This window comes from Clupea harengus, chromosome 15 (assembly GCF_900700415.2).
Source record: "Clupea harengus chromosome 15, Ch_v2.0.2, whole genome shotgun sequence".
Classification (NCBI taxonomy): Eukaryota; Metazoa; Chordata; class Actinopteri; order Clupeiformes; family Clupeidae; genus Clupea; species Clupea harengus.
Genome location: NC_045166.1, coordinates 28,090,704 through 28,115,204, shown reverse-complemented (window position 1 = coordinate 28,115,204; position 24,501 = coordinate 28,090,704). Strand labels below are relative to the sequence as shown.

Below are 24,501 nucleotides of genomic sequence, written 5' to 3'. Positions count from 1 at the left end.
AATAATGAGTAAGGAGTGAAATCATAGACACAGGATGAATGAGAAACTGTTGTAGCGAAACTAATCTCTTCAAATCTTAAAGTTGCTACTTCAATGAAAGGCAGTCGACTGGATGTGATGAACTGAAGTTTATTCAATCTTGCAGACTTCCATCCAATTTGATTTGGTCTATGGAGCATCTCTGTCAAAAATCAGTGCACTTACTTTTTATAACACAATTTCCATCACTATGCTTTTTCAATCGAAAAAACGAAACACTTATCAAAATTGAGCCAATCAGAATCAGAATATTCTGCTCACTAATTGCCAAAAAACATTTCCAGACAATGGTGACCCTGTTTAGGACTGTTTTGGGAAGTTTCACCTGTCCTTGACTAATCTGCATCCCCTATGCAGAGACCCTTTAATTAATACTGGCCTGTCCTTGACTAATCTGCATCCCCTATGCAGAGACCCTTTAATTAATACTGGCCTGTCCTTGACTAATCTGCATCCCCTATGCAGAGACCCTTTAATTAATACTTGTCTCTCCCTGACAGCCTGCAACTGTAGAAACTGCACTGTCATGATTTTAGAAAACAGGCCTCTCTGCTTGACCTTACATGACCCTCATCTCTGCACACAGGCCTCTCTGCTTGACCTTACATGACCCTCATCTCTAAAAACAGGCCTCTCTGCTTGACCTTACATGACACTCATCTCTAAAAACAGGCCTCTCTGCTTGACCTTACATGACCCTCATCTCTAAAAACAGACCTCTCTGCTTGACCTTACATGACCCTCATCTCTAAAAACAGGCCTCTCTGCTTGACCTTACATGACACTTGTTTTTGCAAAACTGCTCCATGTTCATCACACCACTGTATTTTGAGAAGGTCCTCAATGACTTTTCATTTTGCCCGGATAAAGGAATTTCAATACATTTAACAAAAGTACTTCTGAAATAAATCACAGACACACACACACACCAAGAAAAAGAGTACATTGAATTCCAGTCTATAACTCTTTATTCATTATTCTGCACTAGAAACATTTTAAAACATACTGGTCTCATTACAATGGTATTAATAAAGAAACAGAGGAACACATTTTAAAACATACTGGTCTCATTATAATGGTATTAATAAAGAAACAGAAACACATTTTAAAACATACTGGTATCATTACAATGGTATTAATAAAGAAACAGAGGAACACATTTCATTGGGGGTCAATTGTTGGATGAATACAGTCTCATTAAGATTTACTGTCATGGTACATAATATTGTGATTGTCATATAAAACCAGGTATCAGAACATGATGTGATGTGTGAGATGTATGACAGCATCTAGATATGTCAGTCACAGCAGCTTCACTGATGATCCAATATCCCAAAAAGTAAACCCAGGGTAGAGTGTGTGAGTGAATGTGGTCTGGACTCTGTGCAGAAGGGTCATTGTGTCAGAGATGCTGTAGAAGGCCAGAGTTCCTGCCCTGTGATCCACATACACTCCTATTCTGGAGCTGGCCACTAGAGGGAGTTTAGTGTCTTTAATATTGTGTATGAAAGAGGAGCTGCTGCTGCTGAGGAACAGACCCCAGGACTGATCATTCCATCCAAACACACACTCATTAACCCCTCCTCTCCTGCTGATGCTTTTATATGAGACTGATATCATAACCAGCTCCCCACTCCTCTCAACCTCCCAGTAGCAGCGTCCAGACACACCCTCTCTACACAGCACCTGAGGAAACCCATCAAATCTCTCTGGATGATCAGGATATGACTGGACCTCATCTCTCCTCTCCACCCTCCTGTTCCCCTCAGACAGATGGAGGTCTCTGTGTGCTGTGTTTGGATCCAGTGTGAAGTGACAGGAGTCTGATGGAGGAGAAGACAGGACAAACTTAGGTATTTATATGTGTTAGGTGTGTGTGTGTGTGTGTGTGTGTGTGTGTGTGTGTGTGTGTGTGTGTGTGTGTGTGTGTGTGTGTGTGTGTGTGTGTGTGTGGTTATTCTTATTTGATATGATTCCTTGCATGTGGGGGGTGATATTTATTTCTGTGATTTCTTCTGTGAGGGAATGTTTCACATATAAGTGAGATTTGTTTTTGTGTGTGTGATTCTGTTTATGTTTGTGCAGGTGTACATGTGTGAATGTCTGTATTCAAAAGTTCAAAATTGAGTGTGGTTATGTGTGAATGTGTGTGTGTGAGAGAGTGTGTGTGAAAGACAGTGTGTGTGTGTTTGTCTGAAGGGAGTCCTTTGTAGGAATGGAGGATGTTGAGTGTGTGTAAGTATTTGGGTTTGTTTCATTTGTTTCATTTAGTGTGAGATGAGTCCTTCGTTTATAGGAGTGTGAAAGTGTTTCAGTGTCTTTGTGTGTGAAAGTCCGTAGGTGTGATTTGTTTTATAGGTGTGTATGTGTGTGAGAGAGAGACAGAGAGAGAGACAGAGAGAGAGAGAGAAATACAGAGTGTGTGAAGAGATTCCTGTGTAGATATGAGAGACACTGAGTGTGTGTGTGTTCAGGTTTGTCTCTATTCAAACGTCCAAAAGCATGAATGTTTAAATGTGTTTTCAAACACCTTGCTGGGCAGCCTCTCCCTCTCCCTCTCCCTCTCCTTCTATATCATACCATGAGTGTGTGTGTGTGTGTGTGTGTGTGTGTGTGTGTGTGTGAGGGCAGCCTCTCCCTCTCCCTCTCCTTCTATATCATACTATGCTAATACTGATACTGATAAAGTGGCCATATTACATCATTAACAACATTAGTTGTGTCCCTAAACTTATCTCTCTATCTGTATATCAAATTTGTCTTTACAAACCAAATTCTCTCTCTTATAGCGTGACCTTTGCTCTCAAATACTGATGGCTGTGGAAACATTATTCCTCATCACCATATCCATGAAGTACATACACGCATATTGGCAGCTGAACTCTATGAACCAGACTATCTTCACTGTGGGATGCTGCTGTAGTCTCTCCACCTGATCTACTTGTAGAAACCCTCGGCCTACACGTACCCACCCCCACCACACTGTCATGCACTTATTCTACCCCATACTCTGTGCTAGCATTTACCTGCAATGTAAATAATTGGCACCATCAACATCGTTTTCTGTTCCATTACTCTACTTACCCTTGTAATAGTAGCCTTACCCTTGTAATTTAGCCTTGTTATGTTATATGTTGTTGTTGTGTTATATGTTGTCCCTCATCACACCAACAGGAGAAGCACTCAAAATTTCGTTGTATGAATACAATGACAATAAAGGCTTTTCTATTCTATCTTACGAGCACACAGTATACATTTTTTACATTTTACATTTAGTCATTTAGCAGACGCTTTTGTCCAAAGCGACGTACAAGGGAGAGAACAGTCAAGCTAAGAGCAATAAAAACCTGGTGTAACAATAAATACTACTTTACATCAGAAATAGAAAAACGACATAAAAAAAGAAGTGCAGGAATGTAACTGCTGTAAGTGCAAGTTAAGCACTAGTCAGGTGCCAGTTAGGAAGGGAATGAACATCCACCTAGACAATCCCAACTCAGCTGACTTTTGGACCCTGGTTCACTCGTTCGACCTACAACAGGTCCCCACTCCTCCAACTCACAAAGCAGGAAAAGAGCTTGACCTCATCCTTGCTCGGAACTGCACCACGGACAACCTAACGGTAAGCCCTCTCCATCTCTCGGACCACTTCTTCATTCGCTTCGATGTTCGGCTCACTGAGCAACCCTCTGTCCCCCCTTCCGATGGTCTCGTTCCGGCACAACCTCCGCAACCTCTCTCCCACCCACTTTTCCTCTCTGGTTTCTTCTGCTCTTCCACCTTCATCCACTTTCTCCTCACTAGGTGTCAATGATGCCACGGAATCACCATCGGAGCTGGAGTTGTTTGAGAGGGGGGGCACTGTGGCGCAAGCAGTAGCCCCGACCATATACGGGCTTGTACGCCCACGGGGACACGGGTTTGAATCCGACCTGCTGTCATTTCCCGATCCCACTCCCCACCTCTTCTCTCCATCTCATTTCCTGTCCAAACCTTCACTGTCCTATCTCATTAAAGGCAAAAAGCCCAAAAAAAAATAAAAAATAAAAATAAAAAAACCATTGAGAGGGCAGCTTCCAAACAGGTCACAGAGTTCCTATCAAGGAACAATCTCCTCGATCCAAACCAGTCTGGATTCAAAAGCGGTCACTTCACCGAAACAGCCCTGTTGTCTGTGACAGAGGCCTTGAAAACAGCTAGAGCAGCAGCTCAATCCTCAGCTCTCGTCCTGCTTGACTTATCAACTGCGTTTGATACAGTCAACCACCGCATCCTTCTGTCCATACTGTCAAGTATGGGCATTTCTGGCAAGGTGCACTCCTGGTTTGAATCATACCTCACTGGGCGCTCATTCAATGTGTCATGGCAAGGTCAGCTGTCTGTGCCTCACCGCCTCACCACAGGGGTGCCCCAAGGCTCGGTGATGGGACCACTTCTCTTTGCCACTTCGCTGGGCCCTATCATCCGCTCGCATGGTTTTTCCTATCATTGCTATGCCGATGATACTCAACTGTTTCTGTCTTTCCCTCCTGAGGACACCACTGTCTCTGCGCGGATCTCGGACTGTCTTTCTGATATATCCACATGGATGAAAAATCACCACCTTCAGCTGAACCTGGCCAAAACGGAACTGATGGTCTTTCCAGCCAAACAGGCCATCCACCACAACATCAGCATCAATATTGACTCCTTATCTCTTGTTCCATCCAAAACAGCAAGAAACCTAGGGGTCATTATTGATGACCAACTGACTTTCACGGACCACATTACCTCTGTCTCTAAGTCCTGCCGCTTTGCGCTATTCAACATCCGCAAAATCAGGCCGTACCTAACCCAGTATGCCACCCAGCTGCTGGTGCAAACCTTGGTGAGTTCCCGCCTTGATTACTGCAACGCCCTCCTAACGGGCCTGCCGGCTTGCGTGGTGAAACCACTACAAATGATCCAGAACGCGGCGGCGCGTCTGGTGTTCAACCAACCGAAAAGGGCACACGTCACCCCGCTACTGATTGACCTCCACTGGCTGCCTGTAGCTGCTCGCATTAAGTTTCAGTCACTTATGCTTGCCTACAGAGTGCTTGATGGTTCTGCTCCCACCTACCTAAATGCTCTTGTAAGGGTAAATGTTACACCCAGGATGCTGCGCTCTTCTAGTGAGCGTCGTTTGGCACTGCCGTCTGTGCAAGTACGGCAGTCCAGACTATTCTCATTTGTAGTTCCACGTTGGTGGAATGCACTACCTAGCACTACCAGAGCAGGGGCGTCCCTCTCTACCTTTAAGAAGCTTTTGAAGACCCAACTCTTCAGAGAGCATAAGGTGCCCACTCCTTGGTCACGTAGTTGCCTCTACGGACTCGTTTTCATTGATGGTTCTCCGGCAGTTGTGGGTGTTGTAAAGCATAAAAAAAAAAAAAAAGATGCCGGCAGACCAAACTCCGTAGATGGTCGTTTTTACATAAAAGTTGTTTATTTGACTTTCTTTTGCTCAGATTTGGAAAAGTTACAGAGAAATAGACACTGTGCAATGTAAAAACCCCATTATTGTAACTGAAAAATACATCTGAGGGGATTTGCGAGATGTCTGAGCCAGCTATATAATGTTGGCATGCTACTACCAACAAGGTAAACCGCGATGTATTGACGGATTGACCGAGACGGATAGTTACAAATGTGGGAGGTGCACGTCAGGCCACGGAGAGGTGCTCGGAGAGGGTTTGCAACGTCGGAGAGGGCTCTCCGTGTCTCTGTGTCTCCGAAAACGGACGACCATAAATTGAGCTTAAGGTTCCTTCCTGATTTACAGGGAGTTTTTTCCTTGCCCCTGTGGGAATTGTGCTTTCTCTAAGGGGGTTCAGGCCCTGGACTCTGTAAAGCGCTTTGAGACAATTATATTGTTTTGGCGCCATATAAATCAAATTAAATTGAATTTTGTGTGTGTGTGTGTGTGTGTGTGCGTTTGTATTGTCGTGTTTGATTCTGTATCTGTTTGTTGTTTGCATGGAGTGTGTGTGTGTGGAGTTATGGAGTAAATGGAGTTATTTTTATATGAGTGACACGGTGTGTGAATGTTCCAGTGGCTGTATATTCAAAAGCATGAATGTGTGTGTGTGTGTGGTTGTGTGTCACTGTGTGTGATGTTATACATGTTTACAGGAAGGTAGGTTTGAATTTGTATGTGGGTTTGCTAATTTGATCATGATTCTTTGCCCGTGAGTGAATCCCTGTGTGTGCACGTTGTGTGTGTGTGTGTGTGTGTGTGTATGATAGCTTGCATGTCTTAATGTCCAACTTACACTGTGAGAACTCCTCTCTGGTCACTGGTTCAGGAAAAACAGCCTGGACTTCAGACACTGAGACAGAAAACATCACATTACAGCCCATTACACTGAGAGAGAAGGGCATTCATAAATAGATTCATACATTCATCAATTCATTATCTCAATTAGACCAATATTTCTACAATCATTTTCACACTTGTCTCAACACCATGTACACTTTTTCAAAACACTAAACACATTCACAAGTGAGCTAAACTTTGGATACTTTTGCATTGCTTTGATACAAAATGTATTCAATGACCACTTCTTCTGATATTCATGGATACCTGTCTCAGTCAATGTTCACCACCAGTAACACTCTGTGTAATTACAGCAATTTTGCAGACATTTAGATACTCTGCTCAGAACAGTTCACTTCAAAACTGGACAACATTTAGTTGATGGAAAGATGCAGTATTCGACAGACAAATGAATACACTTGAAATAAGACAGATAATTATCATTGTTTGCAGAAATTGTGTTCAGTTTTGTGCTTTGTTTTGTTTGTTTGCAGCCTTGTTACCAACTATACAAAAGTGGTACAGAACAGCATTTGCATTGAAATGTGCATGTGTGATGTAGTTGTTGCTGAAGACATTTTCCCTTTACAGTTTTTCACAATCACAAACAATTTGAAGCATTGCAAAATGCATATGTTATGTGTTGCTGTATCCTCCATTTTTACATAGTTTAGTGTTGCATTGCTTAGTACATATTGTTATACCAAACAAATACTGTCAAATATGAAATATATCAAGACAAATGTTCTGTGGTAAACAAGAACAGTGTGCAGACATGTTTCATTCCCAGTACAATAAGTGAATCAACAGCACATGAGTCTGCTACTAGAAGTGTCCTGCAGCCTTAATGCTGATCCGTGGTGTCCTCTGAATGTAGTGTGAAATCTTTATGAACTTCACATTTACAGTACCGCAACCTTCACCCTGGCCTTGAATCTTTAGCACATCTTATCCAACCCTGAAATCCCCCATATTTTACAAATATTTAAACGGCAAGTGTGATTTCTGGGTCACATTCTCTCAATGAGAGCCCATGACTTACATATACAACAGTAATAGTCTCATTGAGAGCCCATGACTTACATATACAGCAGCAATATTCTCATTGAGGGCCCATGACTTACATATACAACAGTAATAGTCTCATTGAGAGTCCATGACTTACATATACAACAGTAATAGTCTCAATGAGGGCCCATGACTTACATATTAAACAGTAATAGTCTCAATGAGGGCCCATGACTTACATATACAACAGTAATAGTATGAGAATGTTTTCAGCAACAACTACATCAACTACAGTTGGTAACAAGACTGCAAACAATCAAAACAAAGCAGAAAACGGAATTCATTGAAATAAGACTATAAAGATTTTTTATAAAGATTCAAGGCAAGGGAGAATGTTTATAAAAAAATCACCATAGATCAGCATTAGGGCTGAAAGACACTTCTAGTGGTAGTCTCATGTGTTGTAGTTTCACTTACTGTACTGGGAATGAAAAGTGTCTGCATGCTTTTTTTGTACTATAGTTTACCATCGGAGATTTAGCATAGAGCTGTCTTGAGGATTTTAGCTGAATTTTATATTTACTGTATTTGTTTTGTATTACAATATGTATTATAAGAGATGTCATACGTTTTTCTTTCCTTTTGCAATGCAACACTAAACTATGCAAAAAATAGGGTACAGCAACACATAATATATGCATTTTGTAATGCTTCAAGTTGTTTGTGTATTTAGTTCACTGTACATTGAGTGATGACGTAGTTTAATGGGAGCGAGCTTATGCTATAGTTATGGCAGCGTGAGTCACTTTTGGGTGAGGTATGAAGTGTTATGGTGTGTGTAGTGTGTGTGTTTGTCTGTAGAGCACACTGGTTGAAGACTTTTGATGTATTTTTAGTGAGGGGGGGGTATACAGTATGAACTCAATCAGAAGTAACATGTTCTTTTTAAAACAAATGATCCAAAGCCATTGAGTTTTAGCTTTGAAGTTTGTTTCTGAACCTGAAATTTAACTCCATCTCTGACCTCTATTGGCTTCCGTTTTTGTCTGTGTTTTCCCTGATCACAATGTACATTTTAAGATCTAGTAATTATGCTTTATTCTCTCCTAAACCCTGGATAAATAAGGCTCAGGGCATTTTTTCACATGATTAATATCAAGGCCTTTATTTCAAACTCTGGAGCCCAACCACACCTCCATGCCTCCTACGTCTCACAGCTGAAAGAGGGTTTTATTGAGATCAGATTATATCAGTGATAAGATACAGTGAAACTATTATTTCTGTGCTAGACCCCTGATGTACAGGCTTAGAGGCTGTTAGAATCAGTCAGTAATGACTTACTTGATGGTGGCAGGTTCTCCTTACTGTTTGTTCTTCTGACTGGGAGCTCAGGATCAGCATCTGGGATCCCAACACAGAGAGACACTCATTCACCCAGGATCTGAACACCAGACTCACACACTTATTTTCAAACACTGACCAAGCCCATATAGTTTTAGTCTGCTTCATCTTCGGGTGTTTTGTTTTCTTTAATGTTTGTTTTTATCAACTGTGACAGACCCGTGAAAAGACGATTCACTTCAGCTGTGAAAGCAAATGTTCTTTCTTAGGCAACTGCCTTTTCCTTTACCAAGGGTTATTCAGCTTTACAGTGCTTAGATATAACATAAAACCGTCACTGGTGTCCAGGAATGTAACCAAAACCCTGTTCACAACATTTTTACTGATGTGTCTAATGCCTCAACCCAAACTGAGATCAAATTTCAAATGAAGTTTAAACTCATAGTGTAAATACTAATACAGACACATGAAATTAAAAGAACATATTTCATCAGATGGCTTCAACAAACTAGAACGCAGAGGGCTACAAACCTGATCAGTGTAATAACTATTGATACTGTGTGTGTGTGTGTGTGTGTGTGACAGAGAGAGAAAGAGAGAGAGAGAGAGACAGAGAGAGACTCACATTCTAGGGACTGGATGATCTGGATATTCGTTACTGTTGAGAGATACAGAAAAATACATCAAAATAAGTGGGATCCTTGTCCTCTCAAACTGTGAAATAAGTAATTCATCATTGAGTCAGTTCTACATGTTTATCCACCTGCTGCAGATATCCTGACTACTTCCTGCCTGAAGATGTCATCCAGCTGCACCTTCACTCCAGAGACAGATTCCTTCACAGCCTCAAAAGAGAAGCTTTGGTTGAAGGTCATGCTGGGCGAGGAGTGAGGAGAGTCTCTGATTGACAGGACATTCTACAGAGAGAAATACATAAAAGGTGAGGCAGACCACCTGAATATTCAGCCAGGTCTGTGTTTCCCCAAAGGCTGCAGACATGATGGGTGAATTCAGTTGGTTTAGTGTATATGCACTCATGTGTTTAGGTATTTGAATATGTTAGACACATTAAGACATTACATTAAAAGATCTAGAAATGATGCATTTTTCCTCTCTTAAAACCACATGGATGCTTTATTTCAAATTATGTCACCTTGAGGAAATGGATGTGATCCTCTGTGTGTGAAAGCTGCTCCAGCTCAGCATCTCTCCTCTTCAGCTCAGCAATCTCCTGCTCCAGCCGCTTCAGGAGGTCTTCAGCCCGACTCACCTCAGCCTTCTCCTGATCTCTGATCAGCTCTTTCACCCTAGAGCGCCTTCTCTCAATGGAGCAGATCATCTCAGTGAAGATCCTCTCACTGTCCTCCACTGCTGTCTGTGCAGAGCTCTGTTAGGAGACACACAAAGAGGAGGGGGACAGGAGACACACAGAGGTAAGTGAAGGAGCAAACTCACTCTGGTGTGACTGGCTCTTCTTGATCAAATGACCACGGGTAAATCCTGCCAAACCATGTCTTTCTGTGATGGTCTGTATCATGTAGAGATGGCAGCATAACGGTGATCTGCTGTTGTTTTATGTGGTCAGTTCTCACCTTGAGAGTCTTCACAGCCTTCCTCAGCTCCTGCAGCTCCTTCTCTCTCTCCTGGATTCTCTGCTGGAATCTCCTCTGGGTCTGCCCCAACTGCCTCTGTTAAAACAAACAGCTTTCTTCATCGGTGGATTGTTCACAACAATGATGATCAAACATCACACATGACAACCGAACATTTATAAGCAAAAACCTTTAAGTACATTTGAGCCTTTTTAAGAGATTAAATGACACATTGAAGCAGTCGCTATCATCTTCAAGTGAAAATCAGGATAAAGCCATGAGCTATGTTCAAGAGGAGCACTGGTATCAGGGACGTGCGGTCCTATGAGGCAGGTGAGGCAGAGCCTCACCTGTCATCTTGAGAAGTTAAAAAAAGAAAATTATGAAATAAATATTGATATTTCTCTACTAATCTGTGGTATAGGTGTAATTTCTGCATGATTACAATCATTTCGAGCATTTTTATAATCAAAATCGCTGAATTCGCTGAATTTGCGCATGTCCTATTCAAATAGACGGAGAAAACAAGGGACGTGCGGTCAGGTTAGGCACCATGTATTGTCTATGGGAGCTATTGAGGCAGTGCCTCACCTAGGATTGCGCAATCGCTCCAAACTGGGTTTTGCGCATGCGTGCGCATGCGTAGAACCTTTGAGCTGAGCTCAAAACGCATTGAAAAATCATGTAGGTGAGGCACACAGTACCTCTGCCTCAATGAAGGGGGCGTGCGAGAGCGCACCTGACCTGTCGGGGTTATGCTGGGGAACGTTGCTCTTCTTCTACACTTTTACTTACTCGACGGAAGATTTTATTGCTAAACTGTAGCAGTTCTCAAAACTGGACTTTCAGTCCAAACGTGAAATGATTAATAATTGGAGACCAATGCCGGAGTTAAAAGGTATGCTTCAAGCGACGGGCAGAAGATAACTCGATCGACTTCTCACATTCAAAGCCAAATTGCTTTGAACATGTTTGGAACCTCAAGAATAAATTTGGTTTTGAACTTACAGCGGCAGCTCCGTTGATTTCCCATTATTTCTCTTGGGATTGTTTTATGTCTATGTGAAGCCATTTGACATCACTCAAGTGGTTGTGATCACTTGGAAACCCAAGACTGCTTTTTATTGGTGAGCTGATTTTGAAAAATTAAACTTAAATTGTAGGTAAGTTGTGTTTCCTGGTTGCAATGGTTATCCTGTTGCTACGTTAGCTAATTAGCTAGCTAAGGACACTTAATAACCTTACGAGTTAATCGGAAGAGTTCAATTTGCATGAAATGATAGCTGGTTATCTAGCTGATGTTATAGTCTCCTCGATTTAACTCTTAAAATTATAATGGGAAAAGGCAGAAACCCTCAGGGTGCTTGTGCAACTTCGTAAGAAAGAGTTCATACTCAGGAGTTCATATTCATGAGTTCATCACAAGCTAGCAGCTGCCTACTGTATGCACCTTACCTATGTGTGTGTAAAGAATGCTGATATGAAAAACAACCAGTAGTCAATGTGAAAGCTGCCAATTGAATGGTGATCTTAGATACTCTATCGTAAAGGCGCCTATTAACGCCCCAGCTATTAAAAACATTTATAGATCGAAAAATCTTTAATCAATCAATCTTACATATTTCAGTAGCGGTGGGTGTCTAGATTAGGACTGGTAACTTGTTTGGTTTTCAACTGAAACGTGTTTTCAGTTTTTTTTCCGTTGTCTAGACCGACACGCAAAATTAGCTGATACAGGAGGTGGAACCCATTAACAGCCTTTCTGTATATATGTCTATGGAAAGCTCTATGACCCTCACAAATTCTCGTTGCGAAATCGAATTCGTTCAGTTCGTTCCATGAGGGTTTGTACACACAGAAATAAATCGCTCTCTAGTACACTAAATAACGCTGTACTGCAATTTTTTGCACACATACAAGTTAAATACTCCCTTTGGGTAGGAGTGTATGGTGTTTAAAATCCGTTATCCTGGTTGATATAGAAATCAATATTAAGTAACATGTACCTGCGTGAGGCTGTTAATAGGTTTCGGGCGTTAATAGGCGCCGTTACTGAATTGGGTTTATGTATTTGTAAATTTGACTCTGAAAAAGTCAGTGCCTCACCAGCCACGAACCTCACCGCACGTCACTGACTGGTATTTAACAGCAAAAACGCTTGTGGCAAAGCTGTCTCACAACCTTTAGAACAGAACAGAACATTGTTTTACGAAGTAAGACTATGTTCACTTTGAAGCCAACAGGTTAATATATATAAATCTTTATTTCAGACGCCAAGTTCCATATAAAATAACAGACATACAACTATAAAAAAGAGAGAAAAACAAGAAGATACAACATACATAATACAGTTCATTAAAAAGTATGAAGACTTTTGTGCCAATGTCGTCTTAATGTCGAAGTAAATCGATAGCAGCTCTTTACAGGGTTGACCAGAGCCTCTACTATACAGTTCTCAGATTTGTCCAGTCGACACATGAAACCATACATCAATTGTCTCAAGAGCGCCTCACAGGTTGGTACGTGCTTAGACACAAACAACTGACTAGCACTATGCCACCTAGGCACATGAAGCAGCAATCTAAAAGCATCATTGTAAGCTACTTTCAGTCTCTGTATACTCCTTTTCCTGTATTTAGACCACAACTGAGCAGTGTACAATGGTGTTATGTAGGTTCTAAACAGGGAACATTTAACTGAGTCTGAGCACATAGAAAACTTCCTTAATAACATATTGGCCTGAGAATATATTTTACAGCGCTGTCGATATATATCGTTGTCATCTGTCCAATCATCAGAAATGACATGGCCCAGATATTTTATTTCCTCACAAACACCAAGGGGACTGCCAGATAAATAAAAGGTATGGAAGGTTCATTTCCTGTCCTGATTACTTCTGACTATCATTATGTGGCTTTTCTTTGCATTATATTTTATATCATGATCTATGCCATATTGAGAGCACACCCTCAGCATCTGTTGCAGCCCAGCACTATATGGGCTGAGTAACACCAAATCATCTGCGTACATCAGATGATTGACAATAGATTCACCTACAAGACAGCCTGCATTTGTCTTATTCAGCTGGCTTGATAAGTCGTCCATATAAACATTAAACAAAAAGGGAGATAAAATTCCTCCTTGTCGAACTCCGTTACCAACATAGAAAGGAGCTGATACAACATTGTCCCATTTAACATGAAAAGTTTGATTGGCATACCAGAACACCAAAATCCTCACAAGAGGTTTAGGGACCCCTCTCGCTAGCAGCTTCATAAACATTGTTTCATGACAAATTCTATCGAAAGCTTTGGAAGCATCAATGAAGACTTGTGTACCTAGAGACAATCTCCTTCAGAGCATAGATACTGAGATCAGTACCATGTTTTCTTTTAAACCCAAACTGATTGTCAGCAGTCAGAACATACATTTCCAATTTCATTAATAGAATTCTCTCAAACACTTTAGACAAGATACTGGCTAATGCAATGGATCGATAGTTGTCTATGCTGTTCAGTTTACCAGCCTTATCTTTAAGAACAGGCACTAACAGTACTGACATAATAAGAGTTCGGTAGAACACCATGAACCATAATTCCAATAAGACACATGGCTAGTAATGGACTGAGTCTATAACTGGCATTTTTTAGATGCTCTGCAGAAATACAATCCATACCACAAGCTTTGCTGTTGTCTAGCATGTGGATGGAATCATAAATCTCTACTGATCTAACTATCATGTCTGCAGAGAGACCTTTATATTCATTATCAATTCTAACGGTGTTACTTTTAACACAATTAAATAGTTTACTGTAGTGCTCACGCCATAGATCAGCAATCTAATCTAATGTTTCACTCTCTTTACTTAACACCGGACCTTGCACCTGATAAACATTTCCTGATTCTTCCTCCCTTTCTCTAATGTGCAAAGTCATTGCAGAAACGGCCAGACTTGAAGACTGGTTTGACCGTGTTCTTGTAGTTATAGTATTACATTCACAGTTAGTACGTATAAGAGCCCTCATAGAAATGTTGGACACACATGTAGCTCCAGTACTGACCTGTTTGTCTGTCCGTTCTGCTGCAGCAGTGACTGTGTCATGGCCTTTATGTTCGTCCATCGTGCACAGATAGCAGATACAACTCTGATCCGTTCGACAAAATATTTCAAAAACCTTCTTATGATGAGAGCAGATCCTGTCCTGTAGCTGGCCTGTGGCATCAATCACTGAGTGTTTTCTTCCGGGGTTGACATCATTGTGAACTCCAAAGTGAGTTTCACAATAAGACAACAGACAATCCAGACAGGACTTCACAGCTTTGAATTTTCTCCCAGTGCAGACGTCACACTCCACATCTCCAGGTCCAGCAGGACATGAAACAGGAACATCAGCTTGGATTCTGGTCTTCCTAAATTCCTCCACCATTTCAGCAATCAGAATGTTTCTACTGAGAACAGGTCTTGGTCTAAATGTCTGTCTGCACTGGGGGCAGCTGTAGATGCCTTTACCATCTTCCTGATCCCAGCAACCTTTAATACAGCCCAGACAATAAGTGTGTCCACATGGAACGGCAACTGGATCCTTTATAAGATCCAGACAAACTGAACAAGTGAAAGAATCCTCTCTTTGGGTCGAAGATTCCGCCATTTCTCACAGCCACGATCACACACAGGGAGAAAACAGTGTGTGAGTTCAGTTTCTGTGTCATGTGTTTTATTCTAAAGAGAAGTGGCAGAGATGTTGTTGACACACTGTTGGGGAGGAGTCAGTCAGATGATTTGAGAATGTGCGTCTGTGTGAGTGTGAGTGAGTGTGTGTGTGTGAGAGAGAGAGAGAGAGAGAGAGAGAGAGAGAGAGGAAGAGGGAGGGAGAGAGAGAGGAAGAGGGAGAGAGAGAAAGGGAGAGAGAGAGAGAGAGGGAGGGAGAGAGAGAGAGAGAGAGAGAGAGGGAGGGAGAGAGAGAGAGAGAGGAAGAGAGAGTGAGAGAGAGAGAGTAAGAGGGAGGGAGAGAGAGAGGGAGAGAGAGAGAGAGAGAGCAAGAGGGAGTGGTATACCTGAGGAACCAACACAGTGCTTGGTGTGACATGGTGTTCATGAGAGAACTTCATCTGCAGTGGGCCTGAGAACTGGCTGTTTGGATGTGCAGTTGTGCCTTTAAATCATTTAGCAGCTTTAATTTGAAATAGTGAGGCATTTACACCAACAAAAAGTCAAAACATCATCATTCCACATCTCTATAGTGTTTCAACAGGAAGGTAGAGAGGAGGAGAATGTCTCCACCATTTCAGCAACCAGAGTATTCTTGTAGAGTGTAGGTCTGGGAGTGAAGAGTGAAGGTGTGTTTGCACAGGGGGCAGCTGTAGACTCCTCTCTGATCCTCCTGATCCCAGCAGCCCTCAATGCACCTCATGCAGAAATGATCTTGTCCACAGGGAATAGTCACTGGATCCTTCAGCAGATCTAGACAGACTGAACACGTGAAGGAGTCCTCTTCTTTCTTTAAATTAGCCTCTGCCATTGTGTTTGCTTTCTCTCACAGCCACAAGCACACTGAGAGAAAGACCTGTCAAGTGATACTTAAGTTTCTTTTCACCAGAACATGGTGTGCTGAGGAGTGGCTTCCTAATTGTCATTTTGCGTCAGTCTGTCAAGTTCAGATGGAGGCGGGGAAATATTTGTCCTTACAAAATAATGTGTTTAATCTTCCAGGCCTAATTATTTTAAACCTGCTCTTCCTGAATCACAGCAGTAGAGAAACAAAACAGCAGAGATGCAGAATGTAAGCTGATAAACTCTCTGTGAGTGTGTGTGTGTGTGTGTGGGTGTGTGCTTTTGTTGACTTGAGTCATAGCTTTTTACTGTGCTAGCACTAAGTAAGTATAAATGTAGAGTCCCAGGTTACATTAAAGGTTGGGTCCTCAATTACAAACTAAAACACTTTTTTGTCAAATTCAGTTAAATTCTTTCGGGGTTGATTGTTCCTTTATACAATTCTGTGAATGTGTGTGTGTGTTTGCGTGTGTTTGTGTTGCACACCTGAAAAACATATGATAATAAATAAATAATAATAAGCTGATACATCCTCAGAGTTTACCAACAAGCAACAGGTTGGCTGCAGTAGAATGCATACCTCATTTACGTTACAGCCATATTTAAGCTACAACCATATGCAGGGTTTCCCTGAGATATGATTCTCATTTTCTCTACCGCTGCTGATAAATAGTATGCAGCCATAACTGAATAGACAGACTGTCACAAAACCCATAAAAGTTACTGAAGGAACAACATACAGATAGCCGTGTAAAATATGTCTACATCTCACAAAACCTATAAGGGTTACTAAAGAAACAATACACAGATGACTGTATAAAATACACTGACATGTGCACATGTGAATTTGCAGTCATGGGTTGAACTCAGCTAACAAGATGGGGGGAGGGGGGGGAGTTCGTTCACACACACGCTAGCATACTCAGTAAAACTTTACACCCACTTACTTACTCTCCTGAAACTCGTATGAGAAAATAATAACAAGAGTGAAAAATACTTAATCGTGTAAAATATCCACAATATGACTTAAAAACATGAAGAAATAATCATGAGAGTGATAGGGTGATGTTTCCTCAGTGAGAACATTTACCCGCATGAGGGAAATACCGCCATCTCTAATGGATCCGTGGGTGGACACAAAAACAATCGATCTCAGGCTGGCAGATCTAGACAGATCAGATCACTGATAATACCATTATACCTCAGCTCTGAATAATAACCAATGGAGTAAACAATGAATGAATTAACATTACATTTTACATTTTACATTTAGTCATTTAGCAGATGCTTTTGTCCAAAGCGACGTACAAGGGAGAGAACAGTCAAGCTAAGAGCAATAAAAAAAGCATGGTGTAACAATAAATACTACTTTACATGAGAATTAGAAAAACAACAACCTAGAAAAGAGGAAAAAGAAGTGCAGGAATGTAACTGCTGAAGTGCAAGTTAAGCGCTAGTCAGGTGCCAGTTAGGAGGGGAGGTGCTCTCTGAAGAGTTGGGTCTTCAAAAGCTTCTTGAAGGTAGAGAGGGACGCCCCTGCTCTGGTAGTACTAGGCAGTTCGTTCCACCAACGTGGAACTACAAATGAAAATAGTCTGGATTGCCGTGCTTGCACGGACGGCAGTGCCAAACGACGCTCACTAGACGAGCGCAGCGTCCTGGGTGTAACATTTGCCCTTACAAGAGCATTTAGGTAGGTGGGAGCAGAACCAGTAAGCACTCTGTAGGCAAGCATAAGTGACTTGAACTTAATGCGAGCAGCCACTGGCAGCCAGTGGAGCTCGATGAGTAGCGGGGTGACGTGTGCCCTTTTCGGTTGGTTGAACACCAGACGCGCCGCCGCGTTCTGGATCATCTGTAGTGGTTTCACCACGCAAGCCGGCAGGCCCGTTAGGAGGGCGTTGCAGTAGTCAAGGCGGGAGCTCACCAAGGTTTGCACCAGCAGCTGGGTGGCATACTGGGTTAGGTACGGCCTGATTTTGCGGATGTTGTATAGCGCAAAGCGGCACGACCTGGAGACAGAGGCGATGTGGGCCGTGAAGGTCAGTTGGTCATCAATAATGACCCCGAGGTTTCTTGCTGTTTTGGATGGAGCAAGAGATAAAGAGTCAGTATTGATCTTGATGTTGTGGTGGATGACCTGTTTGGCTGGGAAGACCATCAGTTCCGTTTTGGCCAGGTTCAGCTGAAGGTGGTGATTTTTCATCCATGTGGATATATCAGCGAGACAGTCCGAAATCCGCGCCGAGACCGTGGTGTCCTCAGGAGGGAAAGACAGAAACAGTTGAGTATCATCGGCATAACAGTGGTAGGAAAAACCATGCGAGCGGATGATAGGGCCCAACGAGGTGGTGTAAATGGCAAAGAGAAGTGGTCCCATCACCGAGCCTTGGGGCACCCCAGTGGTGAGGCGGTGAGGTACAGACAGCTGACCTTGCCATGACACGTTGAACGAGCGCCCAGTGAGGTAGGATTCAAACCAGGAGTGCGCATTGCCAGAAATGCCCATACTTGACAGTATGGACAGAAGGATGCGGTGGTTGACTGTATCAAACGCAGCTGATAAGTCAAGCAGGACGAGAGCCGAGGATTGAGCTGCTGCTCTAGCTGTTTTTTTAAAGACGTTTTGCACCCACAAACACACACAAACACATATATATACACACACACACACCACACTTACAGCAGAAACATGCATACTACCAAATATACGCACACACACACAGACACACACACTGGCACACACACACACACACACACACACACACTGGTCTCAGGTTCAGGAGGCAGAACACTTTGTACTTTAATCACTGTGGAGAAAAATAAACTAGAATGAGTGCAAACTCTCAAAAATATTACAGTAACTAATAATGCCAATTCCAATCACAGCAATAAACCCAGATCATAAACAAGATCTTTCTACACATATGAACCAAGTTGGCAAAAGTGATTTGCATACCAAACATACATGCTTGAAATCAAAGCAGAGGAAACATATTCTAGACATTTAGCTCCTAAATAAAACAGTGAAATGTTTTGCATGCTTCCAGAAGTTTCCCAGTCTCTCTGTCAGTTCAGTGACAGACTGCTTCACCTGATCAAAGGCAAAGCGCTAGTTGACCTTGATGGGTCACACACAGACTGAGAAGTCTACAGGCAGAAGGCAGAGGAGGGGACACATAGAGTAATATACTCAAACAGAAGTCACTGATTCATTCCTTTGGGAGAGTGCAGTATGAATGGGAGTGCACAGCATCAAGTGATGGGCGACAGTGACCCCTGGTGGCAACATCTAACAAATGTATTTTTTATCATAGCCCAACAGAGAAGGCGAAAATGGTTGTGTTTTTAATCCAGCAAGTAATGATGGCAGATTGTTATCCCTGTATATGTGTAATGTGTTCATGTGTATTAACAGCATTGCTTAAGGCAAGAGGGCTTCTACTTCACACAGCAGCAGTAATAGTTTGTGGTTGTTTAACATTTAAACTACTTGTGCAGCCTGTACCACTGACTCACAGCAGACTTTGTGTAGATGGCCAATTGAGTTTCAGTCCAACCCAGTTTAGGAGGGCACCATTTGTACCTGAGGGAGATGGCTTGTGTTGAGTGAGAGGGAGCGCCGGCCCAGACGAGCGTCCTTCCTCAGCTCACCGATCTCCTCCTCCAGCCTCCTCCTCCTCCTCAGGAGCTCTTCAGCCCGCTGCAGCTTGGCCTCCTCCTCCTCAGCTCTTCTCTCTATGGAGCGCAGGAGGCCACTGAAGATCCTCTCACAGTCCTCCACAGCCGCCTGGGCACAGCGCTAGTAGGAGACACAGAGGATGTCAGAGGAAGTCTGTGTGGACTTCACAGGATGGTTCTTCATCAGGTAACTGGAACGCACCAACGGCAAGAGGATGGTTCTCCATCAGGTAAATGGAACGCACCAACGGCAAGAGGATGGTTCTCCATCAGGTAAATGGAACACACCAACGGCAAGAGGATGGTTCTCCATCAGGTAAATGGAACACACCAACAGCAAGAGGATGATTCTCCATCAGGTAAATGGTTTATTCTCTACAATGGTGTGCACCAAGGGGGAGAGCATGGTTTCACATGAGGGTTCGTTGCCCAAAGTAAAACCACCATTTTTAGCCAATTTAGTGGAAACCAATGGGAGGTTTGGGACCCAAGTCCTTTCCAGCGTCATTCCAAAATGACTCCCCTGTCTTCAGCTGTGAGTGGACCCAGGTATAGACACTAAACAAATGAAACATATGATAACACTTGGGGGAAATGAACTCAAGAAGAGTAATAATGAGTAAGGAGTGAAATCATAGACACAGGATGAATGAGAAACTGTTGTAGCGAAACTAATCTCTTCAAATCTTAAAGTTGCTACTTCAATGAAAGGCAGTCGACTGAATGTGAGGAACTGAAGTTTATTCAATCTTGCAGACTTCCATCCAATTTGATTTGGTCTATGGAGCATCTCTGTCAAAAATCAGTGCACTTACTTTTTATAACACGATTTCCATCACTATGCTTTTCCAATTGAAAACGGAACTCTTATCAAAATTGAGCCAATCAGAATATTCTGCTCACCAATTGCCAAAAAACATTTCAGACAATGGTGACCCTGTTTAGGACTGTTTTGGGAAGTTTCACCTGTCCTTGACTAATCTGCATCCCCTATGCAGAGACCCTTTAATTAATACTGGCCTGTCCTTGACTAATCTGCATCCCCTATGCAGAGACCCTTTAATTAATACTGGCCTGTCCTTGACTAATCTGCATCCCCTATGCAGAGACCCTTTAATTAATACTGGCCTGTCCTTGACTAATCTGCATCCCCTATGCAGAGACCCTTTAATGAATACTTGTCTCTCCCTGACAGCCTGCACCTGTAGAAACTGCACTGTCATGATTTTAGAAAACAGGCCTCTCTGCTTGACCTTACATGACCCTCATCTCTAAAAACAGGCCTCTCTGCTTGACCTTACATGACCCTCATCTCTGCACACAGGCCTCTCTGCTTGACCTTACATGACCCTCATCTCTAAAAACAGGCCTCTCTGCTTGACCTTACATGACCCTCGTCTCTAAAAACAGGCCTCTCTGCTTGACCTTACATGACCCTCATCTCTAAAAACAGGCCTCTCTGCTTGACCTTACGTGACACTTGTTTTTGCAAAATGCTCCATGTTCATCACACCACTGTATTTCGAGAAGGTCCTTTTCATTTTTCCCGGATAAAGGAATTTCAAGACATTTAACAAAAATACTTCGGAAATAAATCACAGACACACACACACACACACACACACACCAAGAAAAAGAGTACATTGAATGCCAGTCTATAACTCTTTATTCATTATTTTGCACCAGAAACATTACTCTCATTACAACGGTATTAATAAAGAAACAGAAACACATTTTAAAACATACTGGTCTCATTATAATGGTATTAATAAAGAGACAGAGGAACACATTTTAAAACATACTGGTCTCATTATAACGGTATTAATAAAGAAACAGAGGAACACATTTTAAAGCATACTGGTCTCATTATAACGGTATTAATAAAGAAACAGAGGAACACATTTCATTGGGGGTCAATTGTTGGATGAATACAGTCTCATTAAGATGTACTGTCATGGTACATAATATTGTGGTTGTCATATAAAACCAGATATCAGAACATGTATGCAATAACAGAGGGACTAAACACTTGGGAGAGTGAGGTTATGCAACACAGAGCTCATCAAAACCTTTCACACACAATGTCTTATTTCTGCTGTGGTGATACTGCATGTGTTACAGCAGAGGTCTAGAGGTACAGATATTGTAATAGCTGGGGTCCAGAGATGGGGGAATGGCTTCAGTCGGTTGTTGTCCCCAAGATCAAAGATTCTCAGGCCCAGCTGCTAGATCCTTACGTGTGAGTGATGTGAATGATGTGTGTGTGTGTGTGTGTGTTTGTGTGTGTGTGTGTGTGTGTGTGTGTGTGTGTGTGTGAGTGTGTGTGTGTGTGTGTGTGTGTGTGTGTGTGTGTGTGTGTGTGTGTGTGTGTGTGTGTGTGTGTGTGTGGCCCAGCTGCTAGATCCTTACCTGTGAGTGATGTGTTAAATGATGTGATGTGTGAGATGTATGTGCTAACAGCATCTAGACATGTCAGTCACAGCAGCTTCACTGATGATCCATAAACTAGATAAAACCCAGGGTAGATTGTGTGAGTGAATGTGGTCTGGACTCTGTGCAGGAGGGTCATTGTGTCAGAGATGCTGTAGAAGGCCAGAGTTCCTGCCCTGTGATCCACATACACTCCTATTCTGGAGTTGGCCACTAGAGGGAGTTTAGTCTGTTTATTATTGTGTCTGAAAGAGGAGCTGCTGCTGCTGAGGGCCAGACTCCAGGACTGATCATTACATCCAAACACACACTCATTAACCCCTCCTCTCCTGCTGATGCTTTTATATGAGACTGATATATAAACATACCCCCCACTCCTCTCAACCTCCCAGTAGCAGCGTCCAGACACACCCTCTCTACACAGCACCTGATAATACACATCAAATCTCTCTGGATGATCAGGATATGACTGGAGCTCATCTCTCCACTCCACCCTCCTGTTCCCCTCAGACAGATGGAGCTTTCTGTGTGCTGTGTTTGGATCCAGTGTGAAGTGACAGGAGTCTGATGGAGGAGAAGACAGGACACACTTAGGTATCTATATGTGTTATGTGTGTGTGTGTGTGTGTGTGTGTGTGTGTGTGTGTGTGTGTGTGTGTGTGTGTGTGTGTGTGTGTGTGTGTGTGTGTGTGTGTGTGTGTGTGTTTGTGTTTGTTGTTATTTGATATAATTTGTTTTAGTGTGTGTGATTCTGTATATGTTTGTGCAAATGTGTGAATGTCTGTATTCAAAAGTTCAAAAGTGAGTGTGGTTATGTCTGATTGTGTGTGTGTGTGAGAGTGTGTGTGAAAGACAGTGTGTGTGTGTTCGTCTAAAGGGAGTCCTTTGTATGAATGGATGATGTTGAGTGTGTGTAAGTATTTGGGTTTGTTTCATTTGATTCCTTTGTGTGAGATGAGTCCTTCGTTTATAGGAGTGTGAAAGTTTCAAAGTGTTTTTGTGTGTGAAAGTCCGTAGGTGTGATTCGTTGCATGGGTGTGTGTGTGTGTGAGAGAGAGAGAGAGAGAAATACAGAGTGTGTGAAGAGATTCCTTTGTAGATATGAGACAAACTGAGTGTGAGTGTGTTCAGGTGTGTCTCTTTTCAAACGTCCAAAAGCATGAATGTTTAAATGTGTTTTCAAACACCTTGCTGGGCAGCCTCTCCCTCTCCCTCTCCTTCTATATCATACTATGAGTGTGTGTGTGTGTGTGTGTGTGTGTGTGAGGGCAGCTTCTCCCTCTCCCTCTCCTTCTATATCATACTATGAGTGTGGTTATGTCTGAGTGTGTGTGTGTGTGTGTGTGTGTGTGTGTGTGTGTGTGTGTGTGTGTGTGTGTGTGTGTGTGTGAGGGCAGCCTCTCCCTCTCCCTCTCCTTCTATATCATACTATGAGTGTGGTTATGTCTGAGTGTGTGTGTGTGTGTGTGTGTGTGTGTGTGTGTGTGTGTGTGTGTGTGTGAGGGCAGCCTCTCCCTCTCCCTCTCCTTCTATATCATACTATGAGTGTGGTTATGTCTGAGTGTGTGTGTGTGTGTGTGTGTGTGTGTGTGTGTGTGTGTGTGTATCATACTATGCTAATACTGATGCTGATCAAGTGGCCATATTACATCATTAACAACATTAGTTGTTTACCTAAATGTATTTCTCTATCTGTGTATCAAATTTGTCTTTACAAACCAAATTCTCTCTCTTATAGCGTGACCTTTGCTCTCAAATACTGATGGCTGTGGAAACATTATTCCTCATATCCATTAAGTACATGTACGCATATTAGCAGCCGAACTCGATGAACTAGACTATCTTCACTCTGGGATGCTGCTGTAGTCTCTCCACCTGATCTACACACACACACACACACACACACACACACACACACACACACTGTATACCCACTAATCTGTTCAACAATACTTGAATGCTCTCTCCCTGCCTTATCCACTATCAATTTTGTATGTATCATGTATATACCATGTTATGTTTGTATGTATTGTGTACATTTACCACATGTATGGTAGCATGCTCATCTTGATACGTGTATGATTTCATCTGCCATGATTCTGATTGGCCCCCCTCCCCTTCTGCCACAAGCCCCTCCCCCATTATGTCCCGAGCCGCTCCCATTCTCCTCCCCCTTCTGCCACAAGCCCCTCCCCCTTCTATCTCCACCCGGCCGGCTCCAAGCAGATGGGCCCCCCCTTATGTGCTCTGGTTCTGCTTAAGGTTCCTTCCTGATTAACAGGGAGTTTTCTCCTTGCCCCTGTGGCCATTGTGCTTTCTCTAAGGGGGTTCAGGCCCTGGACTCTGTTAAGCGCCTTGAGACAATTATATCGTTTTGGGCCATGATTCTATGCACGTGAGTATATCCCTGTGTGTGCATGTGTGTGGGCACGTTGTGTGTGTGTGATAGCTTGCATGTCTTTATGTCCAACTTACACTGTGAGAACTCCTCTCTGGTCACTGGTTCAGGAAAAACAGCCTGG

General features: G+C 42.6%; 3 protein-coding genes across 3 annotated transcripts in view; all 3 read right to left on the bottom strand.

Moving 5' to 3' along the window:
• Positions 1-992: 992 nt before the first annotated feature.
• LOC122128516 (tripartite motif-containing protein 16-like) lies at positions 993-14,057 on the bottom strand. Its single transcript, XM_042709895.1, has 7 exons — positions 13,994-14,057; positions 9,879-10,108; positions 9,489-9,642; positions 9,351-9,383; positions 8,726-8,785; positions 6,333-6,389; positions 993-1,862 (listed from the first exon to the last, which is right to left on the bottom strand). Exons 1-7 carry the CDS (start codon positions 14,055-14,057, stop codon positions 1,342-1,344), a joined length of 1,119 nt encoding a protein of 372 aa, XP_042565829.1. The 3' UTR covers positions 993-1,341.
• On the bottom strand, positions 13,695-15,019 carry LOC122133543 (E3 ubiquitin/ISG15 ligase TRIM25-like). The gene has a single exon (XM_042709962.1). It carries the CDS (start codon positions 14,964-14,966, stop codon positions 14,157-14,159), a length of 810 nt encoding a protein of 269 aa, XP_042565896.1. The 5' UTR covers positions 14,967-15,019; the 3' UTR covers positions 13,695-14,156.
• A 6,957-nt stretch (positions 15,020-21,976) lies between these two features.
• Positions 21,977-24,501, bottom strand: part of LOC105902463 (tripartite motif-containing protein 16-like) — a 19,523-nt gene continuing 16,998 nt past the window's right edge. The window contains exon 7 of the mRNA XM_031581890.2: positions 21,977-22,543. Coding sequence (XP_031437750.1) covers positions 22,026-22,543 — 518 coding nt within the window. The 3' untranslated portion in view covers positions 21,977-22,025. The remainder of the gene's footprint in view (positions 22,544-24,501) is intronic.

Bases quoted from the DNA above. Each gene is read 5' to 3' on its own strand.
- LOC122128516 (XM_042709895.1), bottom strand. From the start codon at position 14,057: ATGATAGTTAGATCAGTAGAGATTTATGATTCCATCCACATGCTAGAC. The intron at 9,384-9,488 runs GTGGATAAACAT...ATCTCTCAACAG, and splicing joins AGTCAGGATATCTGCAGCAG to TAACGAATATCCAGATCATC. The intron at 6,390-8,725 runs GTAAGTCATTAC...TTTCTGTCTCAG, and splicing joins GGAGAACCTGCCACCATCAA to TGTCTGAAGTCCAGGCTGTT.
- LOC122133543 (XM_042709962.1), bottom strand. From the start codon at position 14,966: ATGGCGGAATCTTCGACCCAAAGAGAGGATTCTTTCACTTGTTCAGTT.